A 17,498-nucleotide genomic window follows, 5' to 3' on the forward strand; every position below is an offset into this window, starting at 1 on the left:
TATTTTCTTTGGGGACAGCTCATTTTTCAATTGTTGGAGAAATGTAAATATAATAATAATAAAAAAATGTAATTAACCACATAAAAAGTATTTTAAAAACAAATCTAAAAAAAATAAATAATTAAAACAGTATTATATTTATGTTTATATATATTTTTTATTTTCATTACAAAATGTTTCTTGTAATTAAGTTACAACATGTAATATTTATAATAGCGTTTGTTCTAAACACTTATTCAAAATAATAAGGTACAACAATATTTTTTATTTTTCCAATATTTAAATGTTAATTTAATTTTTCTTTTTTAAAAACTAATATAAATTTTATTTTCCTCTAACAAATTATTAGTCAAAAAAAAAAGATCTTAGTCAATTAATAAAAATAAAAAAAAAAATGCAAATTTTATATTTTTCTTCTCATAATAAATGTTTATTTATTAATTGAATAATTAATTGATCAAAAAAATAATAATTTTTGTAAACCATACACACAAATTAGTATAAAGATAATCTAAATTTATTTCAAAACAATTTGTCATTATAAAATTTATTGTAATTATTATTATTTATGTTTTTTAAATAACCCATTATATTAATTTATCTTGTGTTTTAAAAAATGTCATTTATAATCTTCAAATAATTTGATTAAATTATGATAAAAAAACAAAAAAAAAATGAATCTAATTCTAAGATATAATATATATATTTTTTTTAATCATCTTTATTTAATTAATTTGTCGTATAAATTTTTTCTTTATACTAGGTATGCATATATGTTTCGTATAACTAAATAGAGATATTTATTATTTCGATGTGCATTATTTTTATTGTTGCTTATCGTGAATTTACATTGCTATTAACGATAAGCAACAATAATAAATTTTTATTTTGAATGATGCTCTCTTCCTCTCTTAATAAATTCATATATGCATTAATTTATTTTCTCATGATTTTATCATATAAAGTACCAAAGTAATCATCATAGTAAAATTTTCAAAATACAATCTAATTCTAGTATAAATTCTTATATAAACTTATGAATTATTATTATTTTTTTTTTTTCTTTTTTTTTCTTTTTTTTCTTTATAAATTATTTATAATAAATCTTCACATTATTTTTTGTTTATATTTTCATTTTGTGGTTATTTATATAATCGAAATAAAATTGTCATAATTTATTTATTATCGATATAATAATTATTTTTAATATTACATTTGTGCCCGCTTGCACCGAATTATGGTAATTTATGTTATATTTTTTTTTCGAACCAGTTATATTTTTTTGTTCATTAAATGTGTATTTTTTTTTCATTTTTTTTATACTCTAAATACTATATTACATGTAACATAAAATCTAAAGACATCATATTTACATATTTACATACTGAATACACTCCAATATATTTTATTGTTTTTATTTCGACATAATTTGATTTTTAATTTTTAAATTTTAATCATTGAAATTGCGAACATCCCTGCTATTAATTAATATTATAATTTTGCTTATCAACTTATTATCCAATTGAATGAATTATTTATAATTGTTATTATTAATTATTACTTAATGAAATACGAATAATCTTAAATATTACAAATACTATATCAAATTTCAAAAAGAAAAAAAAATAAATCAATCAATTAATAAAAATAATAATTTTTTTTTTGTTTTAAAATTTAGTACTATTCTGAGAATGATTATTAACCGGGTACTTACTCATGCTACGAGTCAAGATCATCTTCTCTTTGACTGCTAAAGTAAGATACTAAACCACCAAATTCACCACTTCCTTCTTCATCATATTGTTTACCATGTCTTGGTGGACCATGTCCAGTACTTGATGGTACAGTTACTGATGGTGTTACAATATTTGAAGGATGAGGAAGTGATTGTGTTACTTGAGGTGATATTGATGTAACTGGTGGTGGTTGTTGTTGGGGCGCTGGTTGTGGAGGTGGTTGTGAAGGTGGTGGCTGTTGTTGAGATGATGGTGGTTGTGGTTGTTGTTGCTGAGGCGCTGATGATGGAGGTGGTTGTTGTTGTTGTTGTTGTGATGGTGGTGGTACAACAATTGTTGAAGGACCAGTTGGTGGACCATGTGATGAATTATCAGATGGTGATGAAAAATGTTCAGTTGAATATGGTGAACCCTGATATGTTGTTGTATCATCAACAGGAGGAGGTGGTGGTGGTATTGGTCTTGGTGGATAAGCACCATAATGATAATTTGGTGGTGGTTGTGGATGATAAGGTGAAAAATTACCAGGTCTATTTGGTGGTGGTGATGGTTGTTGAAGTGAATGATTAACTGGTGATGTATTTGTAAATGGTGGCATTGAATGACGTGATACAAGTGGATTATCAGAAAAACGTGATAATGGTGGACCACCTCTGACATATGGTGGTGGTGGTGGTTGTTGTTGTTGTTGCTGTTGTTGTTGTAGTGGTGATTGTGGTCCACCTTTAGCTAATGGACTACTTGCTGATGATGGAATCATTGATGGACCAATTGGTGAATTTCTATCTCTAGTTGTTATTGATATTTGTCCACCACCAGATGGTGATGGATCCATTGGATGATGTACATTATGATATAATTGTCCTGGTCCAGGTATACGCATTCTCATTGGTGGTCCACCACTTCTAACAGCAGCAAAATGTGGTGGTAATGGTGTTTGTTGTCGTGATGTATATGGTGATGGTATTCTACCACGTGATGCTAAATCAAATGGTAATCTTGGTCCAGACATCATTGATACACCACTTGGACTACCAAAATATTTTTGTCCCATTGCTGTTGCAGCTGCTGTAAATGATTGTGGTGAATTTGTTGATACTGGTTGTGATTGTAACATTCTTGTTATAACGGAAGACTGTTGACTAGGCAATTGTGGATAAATTGATAATGGATTTGTTGATTGTATCAATGACGATGATGCTGCAGCTGCTGCAGCTGCTGATGGTAATGTTAGACCTTGTGTTGTAACTGATATTGATGATGATGGTGGTGTTGATGGTGCTGAGCCAGATGTACTACTACCAGGTGTAGGAAGAACATTTGGTATATCATCATGTTTTAATTCATTACTATGATCATGTCCCATTAAACTATTAGGCTGTGATTCCGCAGCACGTGCAGCTTCTAATGCTAGTGTCTTTTTTCCTTTACCTCTACCACGACGTTTTGGCTTAACTGGAGTACCATCTGGATGAAATAATTGTCCATCTGGTGTTGTTATCATTTGACCAGATAAATGAGCATCATTTGGCCTGTCAATAATATCACCAGGCATCATACCACCAGCCATTAATGGTACACCACTTAAAGCTGGATGTAAATTCATTGGTATATTACCACTAGCACCAGCCAACAATGGTGATGTCAATGACAATGGTGATGAATTAGTTGATGGTGATGTCAATACACCACCACCACCACCAGTTGTTGGTGATTGAAGTACACCTGATGCTGCTGCTGCTGCTTGTTGACGCATTTGTTCAGCAAGTATTTCAGCTTTACTTCGACGACCACGTTTTTTCTTTTTTGGTACTTCAATATCAATACTATCAGATGATAAATTTAAATCTCTTGGCTGTTGTTGTGATTGTGGTGGTTGTTGTTGTTGCTGTTGTTGTAATTGTAATTGTTGTTGCTGTTGTTGTTGTTGTAATAATAATAATTGTTGTTGTTGTTGCTGTTGTTGTTCAGCTGCAAGTATTTCTAATGCTTTTAATCTTGCTAATTCTAATTTTTTAGCTTCTTTTTCTTCTTTTTTTTTATTTTTTGCAATTTCAATTGCAGCAAGTTCAAGTTGACGTCTTCCATATTCTTCATCTTCCATCATCATTTGTTCAATATGTTCATCATCAAATTCACTTAATTCACTTGTACCTAAACCAGTTAATGAACCTTCAGGTACATCACTAATAACACTGCCCTCTAATGATATTGAAGTTTTTGATTGACGTGGTTTATTTTTACTTCCTGGTTTTGGTCCTGGTTTTTTACGTTGTTTTGGTTCACCATTATCACTATCAGATTTTTTAATACCTGGACTCTTTTTAATACGTCGATTTTTAGGTGATTTATGTTTAGCTAATACACCTTTTTGAGGTGAATAAATATCACCAGAATCAGAATCTTTTTCTTGTTCATCTTGATTAATTTCAGTTCCTTCACCAGTATCCATTACAAATTCATCTTCACTTTCAGTTTTTCTCAATGCTTTTTTAAGTTCTTCTTCACTATCAGACATTATTGCATCAACTTGATAATTAATTTTACGTCCACGTGTACGTCTACCCATTGGTTCTTCACCATCTTGTGATTTATCTTCACTAAGACCACCGTATATTATTTTACGACGTATACCAGATTGTCGTTTCTTTCGTTCTTTTTTATTTTCTGGTGTTATTTCTGTATTAAATTGTGGTGAAGAAGAAGATGTTAGCTCAGGAATTTCTTGAGATATATGATGTTGAAGATGAAGTTGAGGTTGCAGTAGTGGTTGTGATTGTAATAGTGGTTGAGATTGTAGAAGTGATTGAGGTTGAAGCTGAGGTTGAGGCTGAAGTTGAGGTGGTAGTTGAGGTTGAGGTGGAAGTTGAGAATGAGGTTGAAATTGTGGATGAAATAGTGATGGCAATTGAGGATGAAATTGAGATTCATTAATTGGTAATGGTAATGGTAATGATGGTGATGGTACATGAGACAATTGTTGTATTACTTGCTGTTCAGGATATCTTGTCTCTAAAATATTTTGCATTGGTATTGATGGTATTGGCTCTTCAATAACTGAAACTTGTTGATATTCATCAATTGGAATTTTAATTTCATTATTAATAATTTCTTGATTTAAACATGTTTTAATTGGCAAAGGAATTTCTGTTTTTTCTTCATATTTATTTTCTTCTATTTTTTCTTCTTCCTCTTCTTCTTCTTCTTCTTCTTCTGCTACTTTTTCTTCATCTTCTTCTTCTTGTTGTTCTTCTTGTTTTTCTATTTCTTTTTCTTTTTCTTTTTGTTCAACTAAATTTGTATTTATAATTTCAGTTTGATAAATTTCAGTTTGTTGTTTTGTATCTTTTTTAATTTCTAAATTTGCTATTTTTTGATCAGGCTCATTTATTTCATTATCACTTGGATTATCTGATTCTTCTTGTTGTATAATACGTTTTCTTTTTTTCTTTTTTTTACCTTTTGTTTTAATTGATGAACGTGATTTTGCTATTGATGATGATTTAGTTTTCTTTTTAGTTGAACGCCATGAATTTTCACTGTCATCACTATCTGGTAGATCTTCTTTCCATGCTGATTTTGATGATTTACGTTTTGGTTTACTACTATCATCACTATCATCATCAATAAAATCTTCATCATAACGAGTTTTTCTAGCTGCTCTTGTTGAACGTCGTACAGCACGTGCATCACCACCACCACTACCACGTTTACCACCTCTACGTTTTGATGATGTAACATATGAATCATCAGAAGATAAAATTTGATCATAATCATCTTCCTCTTCATCACTATCAGAACCTTTAAAATCTTCATCAGATTCTGGATCATCTTCACTACTAATATCAAGACTATTAAGTTTACGATGTTTTTTACGTGACAAAGGTTTTTTAACGACAATTTTTTGTTTTGATTTTTGTTTAACATTATTATCATCCTCATCATCATCATCTTCATCATCATCAACTTGATATTCTTTATCACTTTCTTTATCAGACTGTTTATCTCCCTCATTATTATCTTCATCATCATTATCATTATTATCATCATCATTAGTATTAATTTTTTTACCAAATTCATTATTTTTTGTTTCATCATTTTCAGCATTAACAATTGTTGATATATCTTTACCTCTTCCTTGATTACCAGCACCTTGTACAGCTTCAACTTCATCTCTTATTGCAGCATTAATCATATCATCATATGCATTAAATTTATATGATGTATTTGCACAACGACGTTCACGTAATTGATAAACAGGCTCACTTTCTTCACTACTTGATGATGATGATGATGTTGTACTACCAGATTCAGATGATGATGACGATGATGATGAACCATCATTATCTGTATTACTATTTTTATTTTTATTTTTACCAGAACTTTTATCATCATCATCATCATCATCGTCATCATCAGTTTCATCACTTGAAGTTTGTGATTTATGTCCAGCATTACGATGTGATTCATTTTTAGATAATACATTATCCAAACTAATACCAACAAATGCTAATCTTTTTTTACGTAACATTTCATTTTCATGTTTTTTAGAATTTTGTTCATATATTTTTAATGTATCACGTAATTTATTAACTAATAAATTATGTTGACATGGTGGACAATACCAATCACCTTCTGGTATTAACATAAGTGCTGGACGTAAACATGAACAATGCCAACCTTTGTCACATGTATCACAAAGTAAAATCCATTCTGGATGATCAATTTTACCACATTTTTGACATGCATATTCATCAATTGATTCTTCATCAATACGTATTTGTGATTTTTCAGCTGTTCTAGCACGTCTCATTGGTTCAATTTCATCTTTTTCAAGATCACTCTCGGGTGAAAATTCATGATCACTTTTAAATAATAATGAACCTTCACTTTCAATATCATCCTCAAAATCTTCTTCATCATTTTGATTATTATCATCACTACTTGTACCTGATGAACTTTGCCATGGTTTAGCTTCATTAAATTTATCTTTTTTCTTTTTTTTCTTACGTTTTTTTTTATCTTTTTTATTTTGTTTTTCATTTTCTTTAATAACAACTTCATCATCATCATCATCATCGTCATCTCCATCATCATCATTATTATAATTATCATTATCTTGTTTATCTTTTTTTCTCTTTTTTTTTTCTGAACCTCCATTTTTATCTTTAGTACCATCATATGTTTCTTCTTCAATACGACGACGATCAGCTTCTTCTTTAATTTTTTGTTGTGCTATTCTTCTTGATTGTCGTACTGGTGTTTCATCAATTTCACCAGTTGTTGATTGTTGTCCATCATTAACAACAATATCAATACCAATTTCAAGACCAAGTACCATTTTTCTTTTTTTACGTTTTTTTGTTGTTTCATTTGGTGTTGTTGTTGTTATATTATCTGATAATTTTATTGACGTTTCATTATCATCATTATTTGTTGTATTTACATCTATTTTTTTATTATTATTTTTAGGTTTTTTAGTTTTAATACCACGACGTTTTCTACCTTTTGTTTTACCTTTTGGTTTTAATTGAATTTCTGTATTTTTATTATCATCAGCATCATCATCAACAACATCAGCAGTAGGAGCAACAATACCAGGAGCAACAACAGTATCATTGACATTTGCTTCTTGTACTTGTTGAGTTATTAATGTTGATGATGATTGTTGTTTTATTATTGAATCTTCTTCACCAGAACTTGTAACATCAATTCTACTTTTTTCAACAGATCTACGAAGTTCCATATCTGGACTTCTTTTACCACGTAATTTAATTCTTTTACCACCAGTATCTTCATCATCATTGTGTCTTGTAATACCATCATCTGAATTTGAATCATTTCCACTATTACGACGTTTACGTGATACTTTTTGTATAGGTAATGTTGTATCAATTTGATCAATTTTCCAATCTTCAACTGTTTTCATACATATACCTAATTTTGGATCTGTATTTTCAAGATTATTTGTTGTCAAATCATTATTATCATTTATTTTTGGTGAATCAATATTATTTATTGGTGCTTCAAACATACATTCATTATCAATACCTTCAGATACATCAGAATCTTGATCATCAATTGTTGTTGATTTTTCACATATTTTTAAATCACTTGTTGATTTTAATGAATCATCATTTATTTTATCATAATTATTTGTAAATATATCATCAATTTTTTCAGCTTTCAATTCACTATCTATTTTTTCACTTGGTATTATTTGTTGGTGTAATGGTTTATTTAAATTTTCAAATGTTTTAACATCATTTGTCAGCACCACATCATCTTTTAACTGAGTTGCACTGCTTGGTTTTGATTTCATTGGTGGAAATTCATCAGAATCAATTTCTTTTTGATGTAATCTTTTACTTGCTTCTTTTTTAATTAATGTTTCAAACTGTTGTTGTGGTGGTGGTTGTTGTTCAATACTTGATGCAACAATTGATATATTTTTTTTATCAAATTCATTTGTAATACCAGAAAAATCATTAGTTGTCTTGAAACATTCATTGGTATCTTTTACATCCAATTTTGTTACAATTAAATTATCATTTTTAATGGAATCTAAATTTTTAATTGATTCAATTGATTCAATTTCTGACTTAACAAATAATTTTTCACTTTTTAAAGAATCATTTGTCAAAGGTGGTTGTATTTTTGTATCTTGATATTCATTAATATCAGTTCTTGGACGTTTTGATACTTGTACAATTTCACCAGTATCACCAGGATCACGTAAATGTTTTTCTGGATATTCTTTAACATGTATATCCAAATTTTCAGTTATTTTTTTAATTTCTTCATCATTTTTTTTATGACAAATATCTTCAACTTTTTCTAATATTACTGTTGAACTTGCTTTTGTATTATTATCTTCAATAACAATTTTTTTATCAGATGTTATTGTAGATTCTTTGGATATTTGTGGCTCAGTTTTTTCAAATTTTATATTATCAATTTTGACAATTGGATCATCTGATGAATTTTCGTCATTTAATATTTTTGATATTTTATCAATATCATGATCAGCAACTTCAAATGGTGATTCATCTTTTTGTTCATCAAATGCATCATTAATGTCATCATTTGATTCTTCATCAAAAATGTTTTTTGTTTTTAATATTTCACAAGAACTTTCATTATCAAGTGCATTTATTTCTTTTTTATTTTCATTAATTTCAGCTGTTTTTTGTTTTTCTAATATTAATTTTTCAGCTTCAAGAGATTCAGTATTTTCAAGACTTGGAATTATTTCTTCCAATTTTGTTGTTTCGATTTTAGGAACTTCTTCAATTTTATTATCAAAATTTTCTTCTATTGTTTCTATTTTTTTTGATTCAATATTTATTATTGATTTAATTTCAATATTTTTTGTTTCTTCAACTGTATCTGGTTGGATATTTTTTACAATATCCAGTGTTGAAGATTCTGCAGTTTCTGTAGCTGGTACAGATGGAACAACTGATGATAAAGATTCAATATCTTTTGTTTCTTCAACTGGACCTGATTCAATATTTTTAACAATTTCTATTGTTGAAGATTCTGTAGCTGGTACTGATGAAACAACTGATGATGAAGATTCAATATCTTTTGTTTCTTCAACTGGACCTGATTCAATATTTTTAACAATTTCTATTGTTGAAGATTCTGTAGCTGGTACTGATGGAACAACTGATGATGAAGATTCAATATCTTTTGTTTCTTCAACTGGACATGATTCAATTGGTTTTACAATTTCCATTGTTGAAGATTCTGTAATTTCTGTAGCTGGTACTGATGAAACATCTGATGATAGGGATGATTCAATAATTTTTGTTTCTTCAACTGGATCAGACGATTCAATTTGTTTTACAATTTCTAATTTTAAAGATGAAGATTCTATATTACTTGTTGGATCTGTTGATAAAATTTCTGATGATGATTCAATATTTTTTGTGCTTTCAATTGGAATGGTTTCAATATTTTTTACAATTTCTACTGATGATGATTCTGTAGTAATTGTCGTTGACACTGATGATGATAAAACAACTGAAGACTCAGTATTTTCTATTACAGATGATGATTCAATATTTTTTACAATTTCAAGTGAAGAAATTTCATCATTTTTTGTAGCTGCTATTGGTGAAACAACAGATACAGATTCAATTTTATTTTCTGTTGTTTCTATTTGTAAAATTTCACTATCTTTTATTAACTCAGTCGGCTGAGTTTCAATACTTTTTTCAATTTCAGTTGATTCAATTACATTGGCTTCACAATTTTCCAATGGATTTTCAGTCATATTAATATTATCAATTGTATTTGATATTTTTATTGGCTCAACTTCAATAGTCTCTTTGATGGTAGACAATGAAATATCAATATTTTCTGTACTTGACGTTGCAATAACTTTTGATTCATCAGTTAAATTAATTTTAATATCATCAATTATTTTATCCGGTACAGATTCAATGCCTTCATCTATTTTTTTAACATCTTCTTCTACTTTTTTACCTTCAATATTTTCTTCTAATGTTACTTCACTTGTAGCTTCAGTATTTTCTTTTTCAGCTTCAATATTTTTCTCTACGTTGTCTAATTTAATTTCAGCTACTTGTTCAACTTTTATAGATTCATCATCATTATTTTTATTAACACAAACTGCATCACTTGTAATATTTTCACCAATTTTATTCTGTTGAATAATATCAATGTCTTTATTTTTCACTGGATGACATTCAATATTTTCAACAGTTTCTATCAAGTCCATTGACTTGTTTATATTATATTCTTCATTCTCAATATTTTTTACATCTATTTTTTCACTTGGTATATTATCTAAAATTTTATTACATTCATTATTTATATTTTTATTTTTCATATCAAAGTTTTCTTCACTCTGTGATGTTCCAGTCTCTGTACTCTCAATAGTAATTTTTAATACCTCAGATTGATTTTTTTCTTCTTCAATTAATTTATTATCTTTATCCATTTTAATATTTTCAACAATATCTTCACTTGATTTAGCAGCCATATTGTTATCGGTATTTATTTCTTCTAAAACTTGTAATACTTTTGTTGTTGTTGTTGTTGGTGTTGTTGTAGATACAGTCTCATTTTTTTGTACTATTTCATCATCAGACTTTGAATCTTTAATTACAACTTTGTCATCATTGTCATCATGATAAATAGTATCACTATCTACCTCATTAGATTCATCACTTGTATAATTAGCTACCAGTAAAGGTTTTATATTTTTATCATCATTTTTGTCATCTTGAGATGATTCATTGGATATCGTTGGTTGATTATTTTCAATTATTTTTGTGTCAGTCATTGAAACAATTGATTTATTATTTTTTTCTTCTTCTTCAGTTATAATTACACTTGTACTTGTTGGCTGCCGTGATAAATCTTGATCTTTTTCATTAGAAATATCTTTTAATTCATCTGAAGATTCCAATTGTTCTGCTGTAATTTCAGTGGAATTATTGTCGTTGTTTTTTGTATCACAAGTGACAGATTCATCTTCAATTTTTTCAAGACAAGGTGAAGCTTCATCTTTAGTTTCTTGCAAACAAGGTGGAACAACTTTGTCTTTTATTTCTTGAGAACTAGCTGGACCATCATCTTGAATATCTTCAGAGCTAGTTGGAGCTTCATCATGAATTTCTTGAGAACTAGTTGGAGCTTCATCTTGAATTTCTTTAGAACAAATTAAAGCTTGGTCTGGAATTTTTTCAACTGGAATATCATCTTGAGATTCACTCGGACAAATTGAAACTTCATCTTTAATTTCTTCAGGATAAATTAAAGCTTCATCTTCAGATTTTTTTGGACAAATTAAAATATTGTCTTGAGTTTTATTCGGACAAACTGGAAATTCATCTATAATTTTTTCAGAACAAATTGAAGCTTGATTTTCTGCTGGATTAATTAAAATTTCATCTTCAATTTTTTTAGGACAAATTACAGCTTCACCTTGATTATCTTGTAAACTAGCTGAAGCTTTACTTTCAAATACAGAAATTAATTTTTTTACAGAACTATTTTCTTCAATTTCTAAAGACACTTGATTATCTTTAGCTTCTATTTCAACTTTTGAAGATGATTCCAATGTTTCAGCTGTTGATTTCATTTCAATATCCATAGAAACATCATCAGATATTTTATCTTGTGGTACATTTGGTTCACTCAAATTTTCATTAACTGAAACTAAATTTGATAAATTAATTTCCATTTTATTTTCAGTATTTATCACAATTGGTTTTGATATTTTTTCAGCTTCAACACTTTCATCAACAGTTGATGCTGAAATAATTGATGGAATTATTTTACTTTCTTCTTGTATTATCGATTTATCTATTGACATTTCTAAAGTAACTTTTTCTTTATTTTCTGTATTTAATTCTTGTTGTTGTTCTATTATTTTTGTTTGTTCTTCAGATATTTGTTCAGTAGTTTTCTCTTCTTCTTTTACACTTGAATCTTGATGTACTGATGATTCATCTACAGACATTTCTAAAGCAGTTTCTTCATCATCTTTTATATTTAAAGATTCTTCAGGAAGTTGAGAAACATCAGTAACAATTTTTGTTATTTCAGGCATTAAAATAACTTCAGATTCTTTAGAACTTGAAATTTTTAAATCTAATTCTGGCTCTTTAACATTTTCAGTAATTTCTAAAGAATCTTTTTCATTTTGATTTTTTACTTCTTCAGTTTTTACATTTTCTATACATTCTATATTTTCTTCTACTATATTTTTATTTTCTTTTATCTCTTCTTTATTATTATCATTTAATTGTTCTATATTTTTTTCAACTTTATCATTTGATTTATTTTCAACAAGATCACAATTTTTCTCTTCAACTGTTAAACAACTTAATGTCGATTCAACAATTTCTTCTGTTGTATTTATTATTTTATCACTTGTTTTTTCATCATTAGAATGAGATACAATTGATTCCTCTTGTAAAATAACTTTATCAGTTTCAGAAATATCATCAGGAATTATTGCTTTATCATTTGATACAGAAGAATTTAAATTATCCGGTAATTCTTTTTGTGTATCATCATCAACAACACTTGATTCTTTATCCTTACTAACATCCATATCAATTTTTTCATCACTTGAAGATTTAATTTGTACAGTATCTTCAATAATTTCACTATCATTAATTTTTAATTTAACTTCATCAACTGTTTTTTCAACAACACAATTAATTTCCATTTTTTTATCATCATCAATATTTTTGCTTTCATTTTTTTTATCATGCGATGTAAAAGCAATACAATTTGGACCGAAAAAAAATTTTGGAGCTTCACTAGATGATTCTACATTCATTGATAAATTTTGATTTAATATACTTGTACTATTTGATCCTTCTCCACAATTATTAGCTTTATCATTTTCATCAAAATCAATAAATTTTTTAGCCATTGATATGTCTTGATTTTTTGATAAATTTAATTCATCAGCTTCTTTAACATCCCAACGTGATGATGATCTTTTAACTGGTGAACAAGAATTTTTTGAAAATATTTGTACACCAAGTGTTGGTTTAAATTTTTCTTTAGGTGATTCACTATCATTATTTGTTGTCAAGTTATTATTATTATTAGATGATAATTCTAAATTTTCATCATTTAATTTTGTTTGTGTAGTAGCACCATCACCACCACCAGCAGCAGCAGCAGTAGCAGCAGCAGTAGCAACAACAACATTTGATTGTTCATCATTATTATTATTTGATTTATTACTATCATTATTATCACTTGATGTTTCATCACCAGGATTACCAGTATCACATTCATAACCAGCACCATTACCATAAATATATAAAACTGGTTCTTCAATAGCATCAGAAAATTCTGGATTACCAGCATCACAATCACTACCAGAACCTTGTCCTTGTATAATCATAAGTGGTTCTTCAATAGCACTACCAATATCATCACGTATAGCAGTTGTTGAATTTGTAGTTGAACGATATGGTAATGTTGTTCTTTTATCAATATGTCCAATATTTCTAACTGGCATTATATCAGTACGTAATCTTTTTAATACTTCTTGTGATTCATCAATATCAGTTGTTCTTTTAACAACTGGCATACGCATCAAAGATATTTTACTTGGATCAGATAGTATTGAATAATTTGGTAATCTATGCTCATCTTTATTACTAATACGTCCAGTATTTTGATAAGCACTTGATGCTAAATCATAGCCACTTGTATTATATGATATTTGTTGACGTTTACTTAAATCAGCAATCATTGTTGCATGATTATTTCTAATCATTGATGATCTTGGTTGTTCATATGATATATTTGTTGGTTTTTTAGTACTTAAATCCATTTCACGATGTTGAAAATCTTGTTGTTGTCTATATGGTGCTGTTAATTCAATTGGTTTTGTTGATTTACGATTTGTCATATCAATACGTGAAAAATCAACAGGTCTATTATTATCATTTGGTATTTCCCAACTTCTTGGTGATGTTGATAAATCAATACCTCTACTTCTTGAATGATAATCTTGTGATATATGTTTATCATCAATTGTATTTGATATTGTACCATGTGCACTATTTGATTTTGCTAAATTTTCAGCTATTTTTTCAAGTTTAGATATACTTGGTTTTTCTAATTTTTCTGATTGTATTCTTACAGCTAAATTTGCAGCTAATTTATCAATTGGTTTTATTGGAAATTTATTAGCATGATTTAATGGATATGAATGTTGTTGTTGTTGTTGTAAATTTCTTGTAGATTTATCATAAATTTTTGTATCATCTAATATTGTATTTGTCATTGGTACTGGAATAATTGTTGTATCTGATAATTTATCTTTAATTGTATGTTGTTTTATTTCATTATTAATATTAACCAATTTTAATGGTGCTGTTATAACTGGTGTTTCAATGGATTTTAATGGAATTGTTTCATTTAATTTTATAACTGATGCTGATTTTTTATTATTATTATCTTTTTCAATTGTTAATAATTTTTTTTCTTCATCTGTTGTATTTTTAAATATATTTGGTCGTTGATTAATATTTTCACATGTTTTTGTCATTTGTATTTTTGGTGTTTCTTCTGTTTTAATATTATTATTTTGATTACTTGAATCTTTTTGTAATTTATTATCTTTATTTGATGATAATTCTTTCGTTACTTTAACATCAATTTTTTCTTCTTCTTTTTCATCATCATCTTCTTCTTCCTCATCATCTTCTTCTTCTTCTTCCTCATCTTCATCATCATCATCTTTATCATCTTTATCAGTATTATTTACTGATTTTTTAGAAGCTTTATTATCATTTATATTTTCTACACTGTTAATCTTGTTGTTTTGTTTATCATTATCATTTGAAATATCATTGTCATGTATTTTTTCTTGACCAGTATCAATAACTGGTTCATCTGTTATTTCCAAACCATTACTATCTTCTTCATTTAATAATATTGAAGGAGTTTTACCATCTGATAAAGTTGAAATAAGATCAACTACACTATCACGATCCTTGGCAACTAATGTCCAACTCTCTTCATCTAAATCTTCACGATATATTCTAACATTACAATCATCATCTAGCTGAAACCAATATGCTAAACCATTTTTATCACGTCCAATTGGCTCTAGACGAAGTTCATTTGCTGATAGTTTATTAACTTCATTTTTAAATCTTTGATTTAAATCAAATTGTGACTCTAAAAGCACCTAATTAAAAAACAACAACAAATTGTCATTAATATTATAAACAATAAATAATTATTTATATATATTAAATAGAATTATTATATCATACCTTTAATAATCGTAATTTAATATTTATTTTTATTTTTTTGTAACCAAATCTTTCCAATTCCCAGCCATCCTGATTTGAATATGTATGACAAAATTTAACCAATGCACGTTCCCATTTTTCTGCTGATACTGATTTTCTTGTTTTTCGTAATAATTTTATATGTAAATCAATCAATTGTTGTGATACTGAAAAATTATCATTGCAAATTTTCATTATTAAAAAAAATGAGTAAATTATATATTTTAAAATTAGTCTTATTTTCAAAACACATCTTGACATATTAAATAATTCAAACAACGCCATCAACTCTAGCATGAAAAATTAACAAAAAAAAAAAAATAAAATAAAACAATAATTACTTTAATAATAGGTACATATTTTAAAATAATAATTTTTTTTTTTGTTAAAAAAACACCCATAAAGATGTCAAAAAATAATAAAACATTAAATCCAAGGTGAAAAGGAGAAAAAGTACAGAATGACGTCGTACGTTGGCGCGCTTGTTGGATCAAACACCAAAGCGCCAGAAAAATAAATAAAAAAAAAAAAAAGAAAAAGAAAAAGAAAGAGGAAAAAAAAAAAAAGAAAGAAAGAAAAATAAATGATTTTTTTTTTTTTATTATCATCAAAGCAAAATAGCATGTATGAATAAATAAATAAAGCATACCTTCTTGTGTATTTTCAAGCATTTTTTGTAAATCAGCAATATCCGGATAAACAATACCACATTGTTTTCCAAAACATTCTAAAAACGAACAAATCACAGCAAAATTCGGGTCACTCACGCAGGAGGCTTCGTTATCCGCCATTTTTCCTACCGCTTTTGACGGCCGTTATGCATATACGCAGACCCACAACACAACTACAAAAAAAAAAAATTATGTATATATATACTAAATATATATACTCGTGTTCATATATAAACACACAAATGCATTTATTAAAAATAACACACAAATTGACGCGTGTGTAGAAAGTCCAAGTCTAGTTGATAATAATTCAACTATTTTGATGATTTTTTATTTTCATTCATTTAAATGACACATATACTTTCTTTTTGGAGCATTATTTTTTCTTTTTTTTTTTTATTATAATGCTGTACATTGTTTATTTATTTAAACACATAATTTTTAATAAATATTCATCGTTGATAATCCATTGAAATTAACACACACGTAGAGAAAAAAAAAAAAAGACGCCAAAAAATGAAGGCTAAATTTTTTTGAAGTTTAAAATGTCACTTTTATTGTTAATTAGATAATTTAAATTTTTAGTGGTTTTAGTTTTTTACACATTGGTGTAATTAATCAACAATAATATCACCACACCTCTGACCCTTTCTCTTTTTTTTTTTTTCTTTTATTTTCAAGCATCTTTGATGATTTTTTATTTTTTTTTTTTTTTGGAAAATGTTTATTTTACTTTTTTTTCTTTATTATTTTACAACACACAATTTTACACAATGATATTTTGTTTATTTATTATTATAAAATTTAATGTTTATTTTTTAATTTTATTTGTGGAGTATTTTTATTATTATGGAAATAAATACATTTATCTTCGCAGCGAGATTTGATACGCGGTATTTATATCGACATATCGTAAATTCGTAAAACACGCATATACAATGTATATGTGTTTTTTTGTGTGTTATATACATACATGATATTAATCGTTAGTGTTAAGAAGAGGGGCGGTGGCTGTGGCGCTTGTGTTTATTTGAAAATTTACACCGCCAAAAAACAATTATTTATTATTCTGAAAAATAGTTTTTTATAGTTTTTATTCAATTTTTTGGATTTATTTAAATTAAGTTTTAAATAGATTTATATTTTTTTTATCTTAATTTATTTCTATTTTGTTATTTTTTAGTATTTTTCTAATTAATAAAAATATATTAAGGTTTTTCGAAATAATTTTTTGACGCTTCATGGAAATAAAATTAAGACTTGTTTATATTGTTAATCAT

At 27.3% G+C, this 17,498-nt stretch overlaps 1 protein-coding gene across 2 annotated transcripts; it reads right to left on the bottom strand.

Moving 5' to 3' along the window:
* Window positions 1-706: 706 nt before the first annotated feature.
* On the bottom strand, window positions 707-17,175 carry LOC122854332. Of its 2 annotated transcripts, XM_044154858.1 has the most exons (4): window positions 16,197-17,175; window positions 15,530-15,714; window positions 9,450-15,441; window positions 707-9,344 (listed from the first exon to the last, which is right to left on the bottom strand). In XM_044154858.1, the coding sequence occupies exons 1-4, from the start codon at window positions 16,336-16,338 to the stop codon at window positions 1,720-1,722; spliced, it is 13,944 nt and encodes a 4,647-aa protein (XP_044010793.1). In that variant the 5' UTR covers window positions 16,339-17,175; the 3' UTR covers window positions 707-1,719. The 2 variants fall into 2 exon arrangements, with proteins under 2 accessions (XP_044010793.1, XP_044010792.1); XM_044154857.1 differs by having other exon boundaries at window positions 707-15,441.
* Window positions 17,176-17,498: the final 323 nt, after the last annotated feature.

The sequence above is a fragment of the Aphidius gifuensis genome, linkage group LG4 (genome assembly GCF_014905175.1).
Source record: "Aphidius gifuensis isolate YNYX2018 linkage group LG4, ASM1490517v1, whole genome shotgun sequence".
Classification (NCBI taxonomy): Eukaryota; Metazoa; Arthropoda; class Insecta; order Hymenoptera; family Braconidae; genus Aphidius; species Aphidius gifuensis.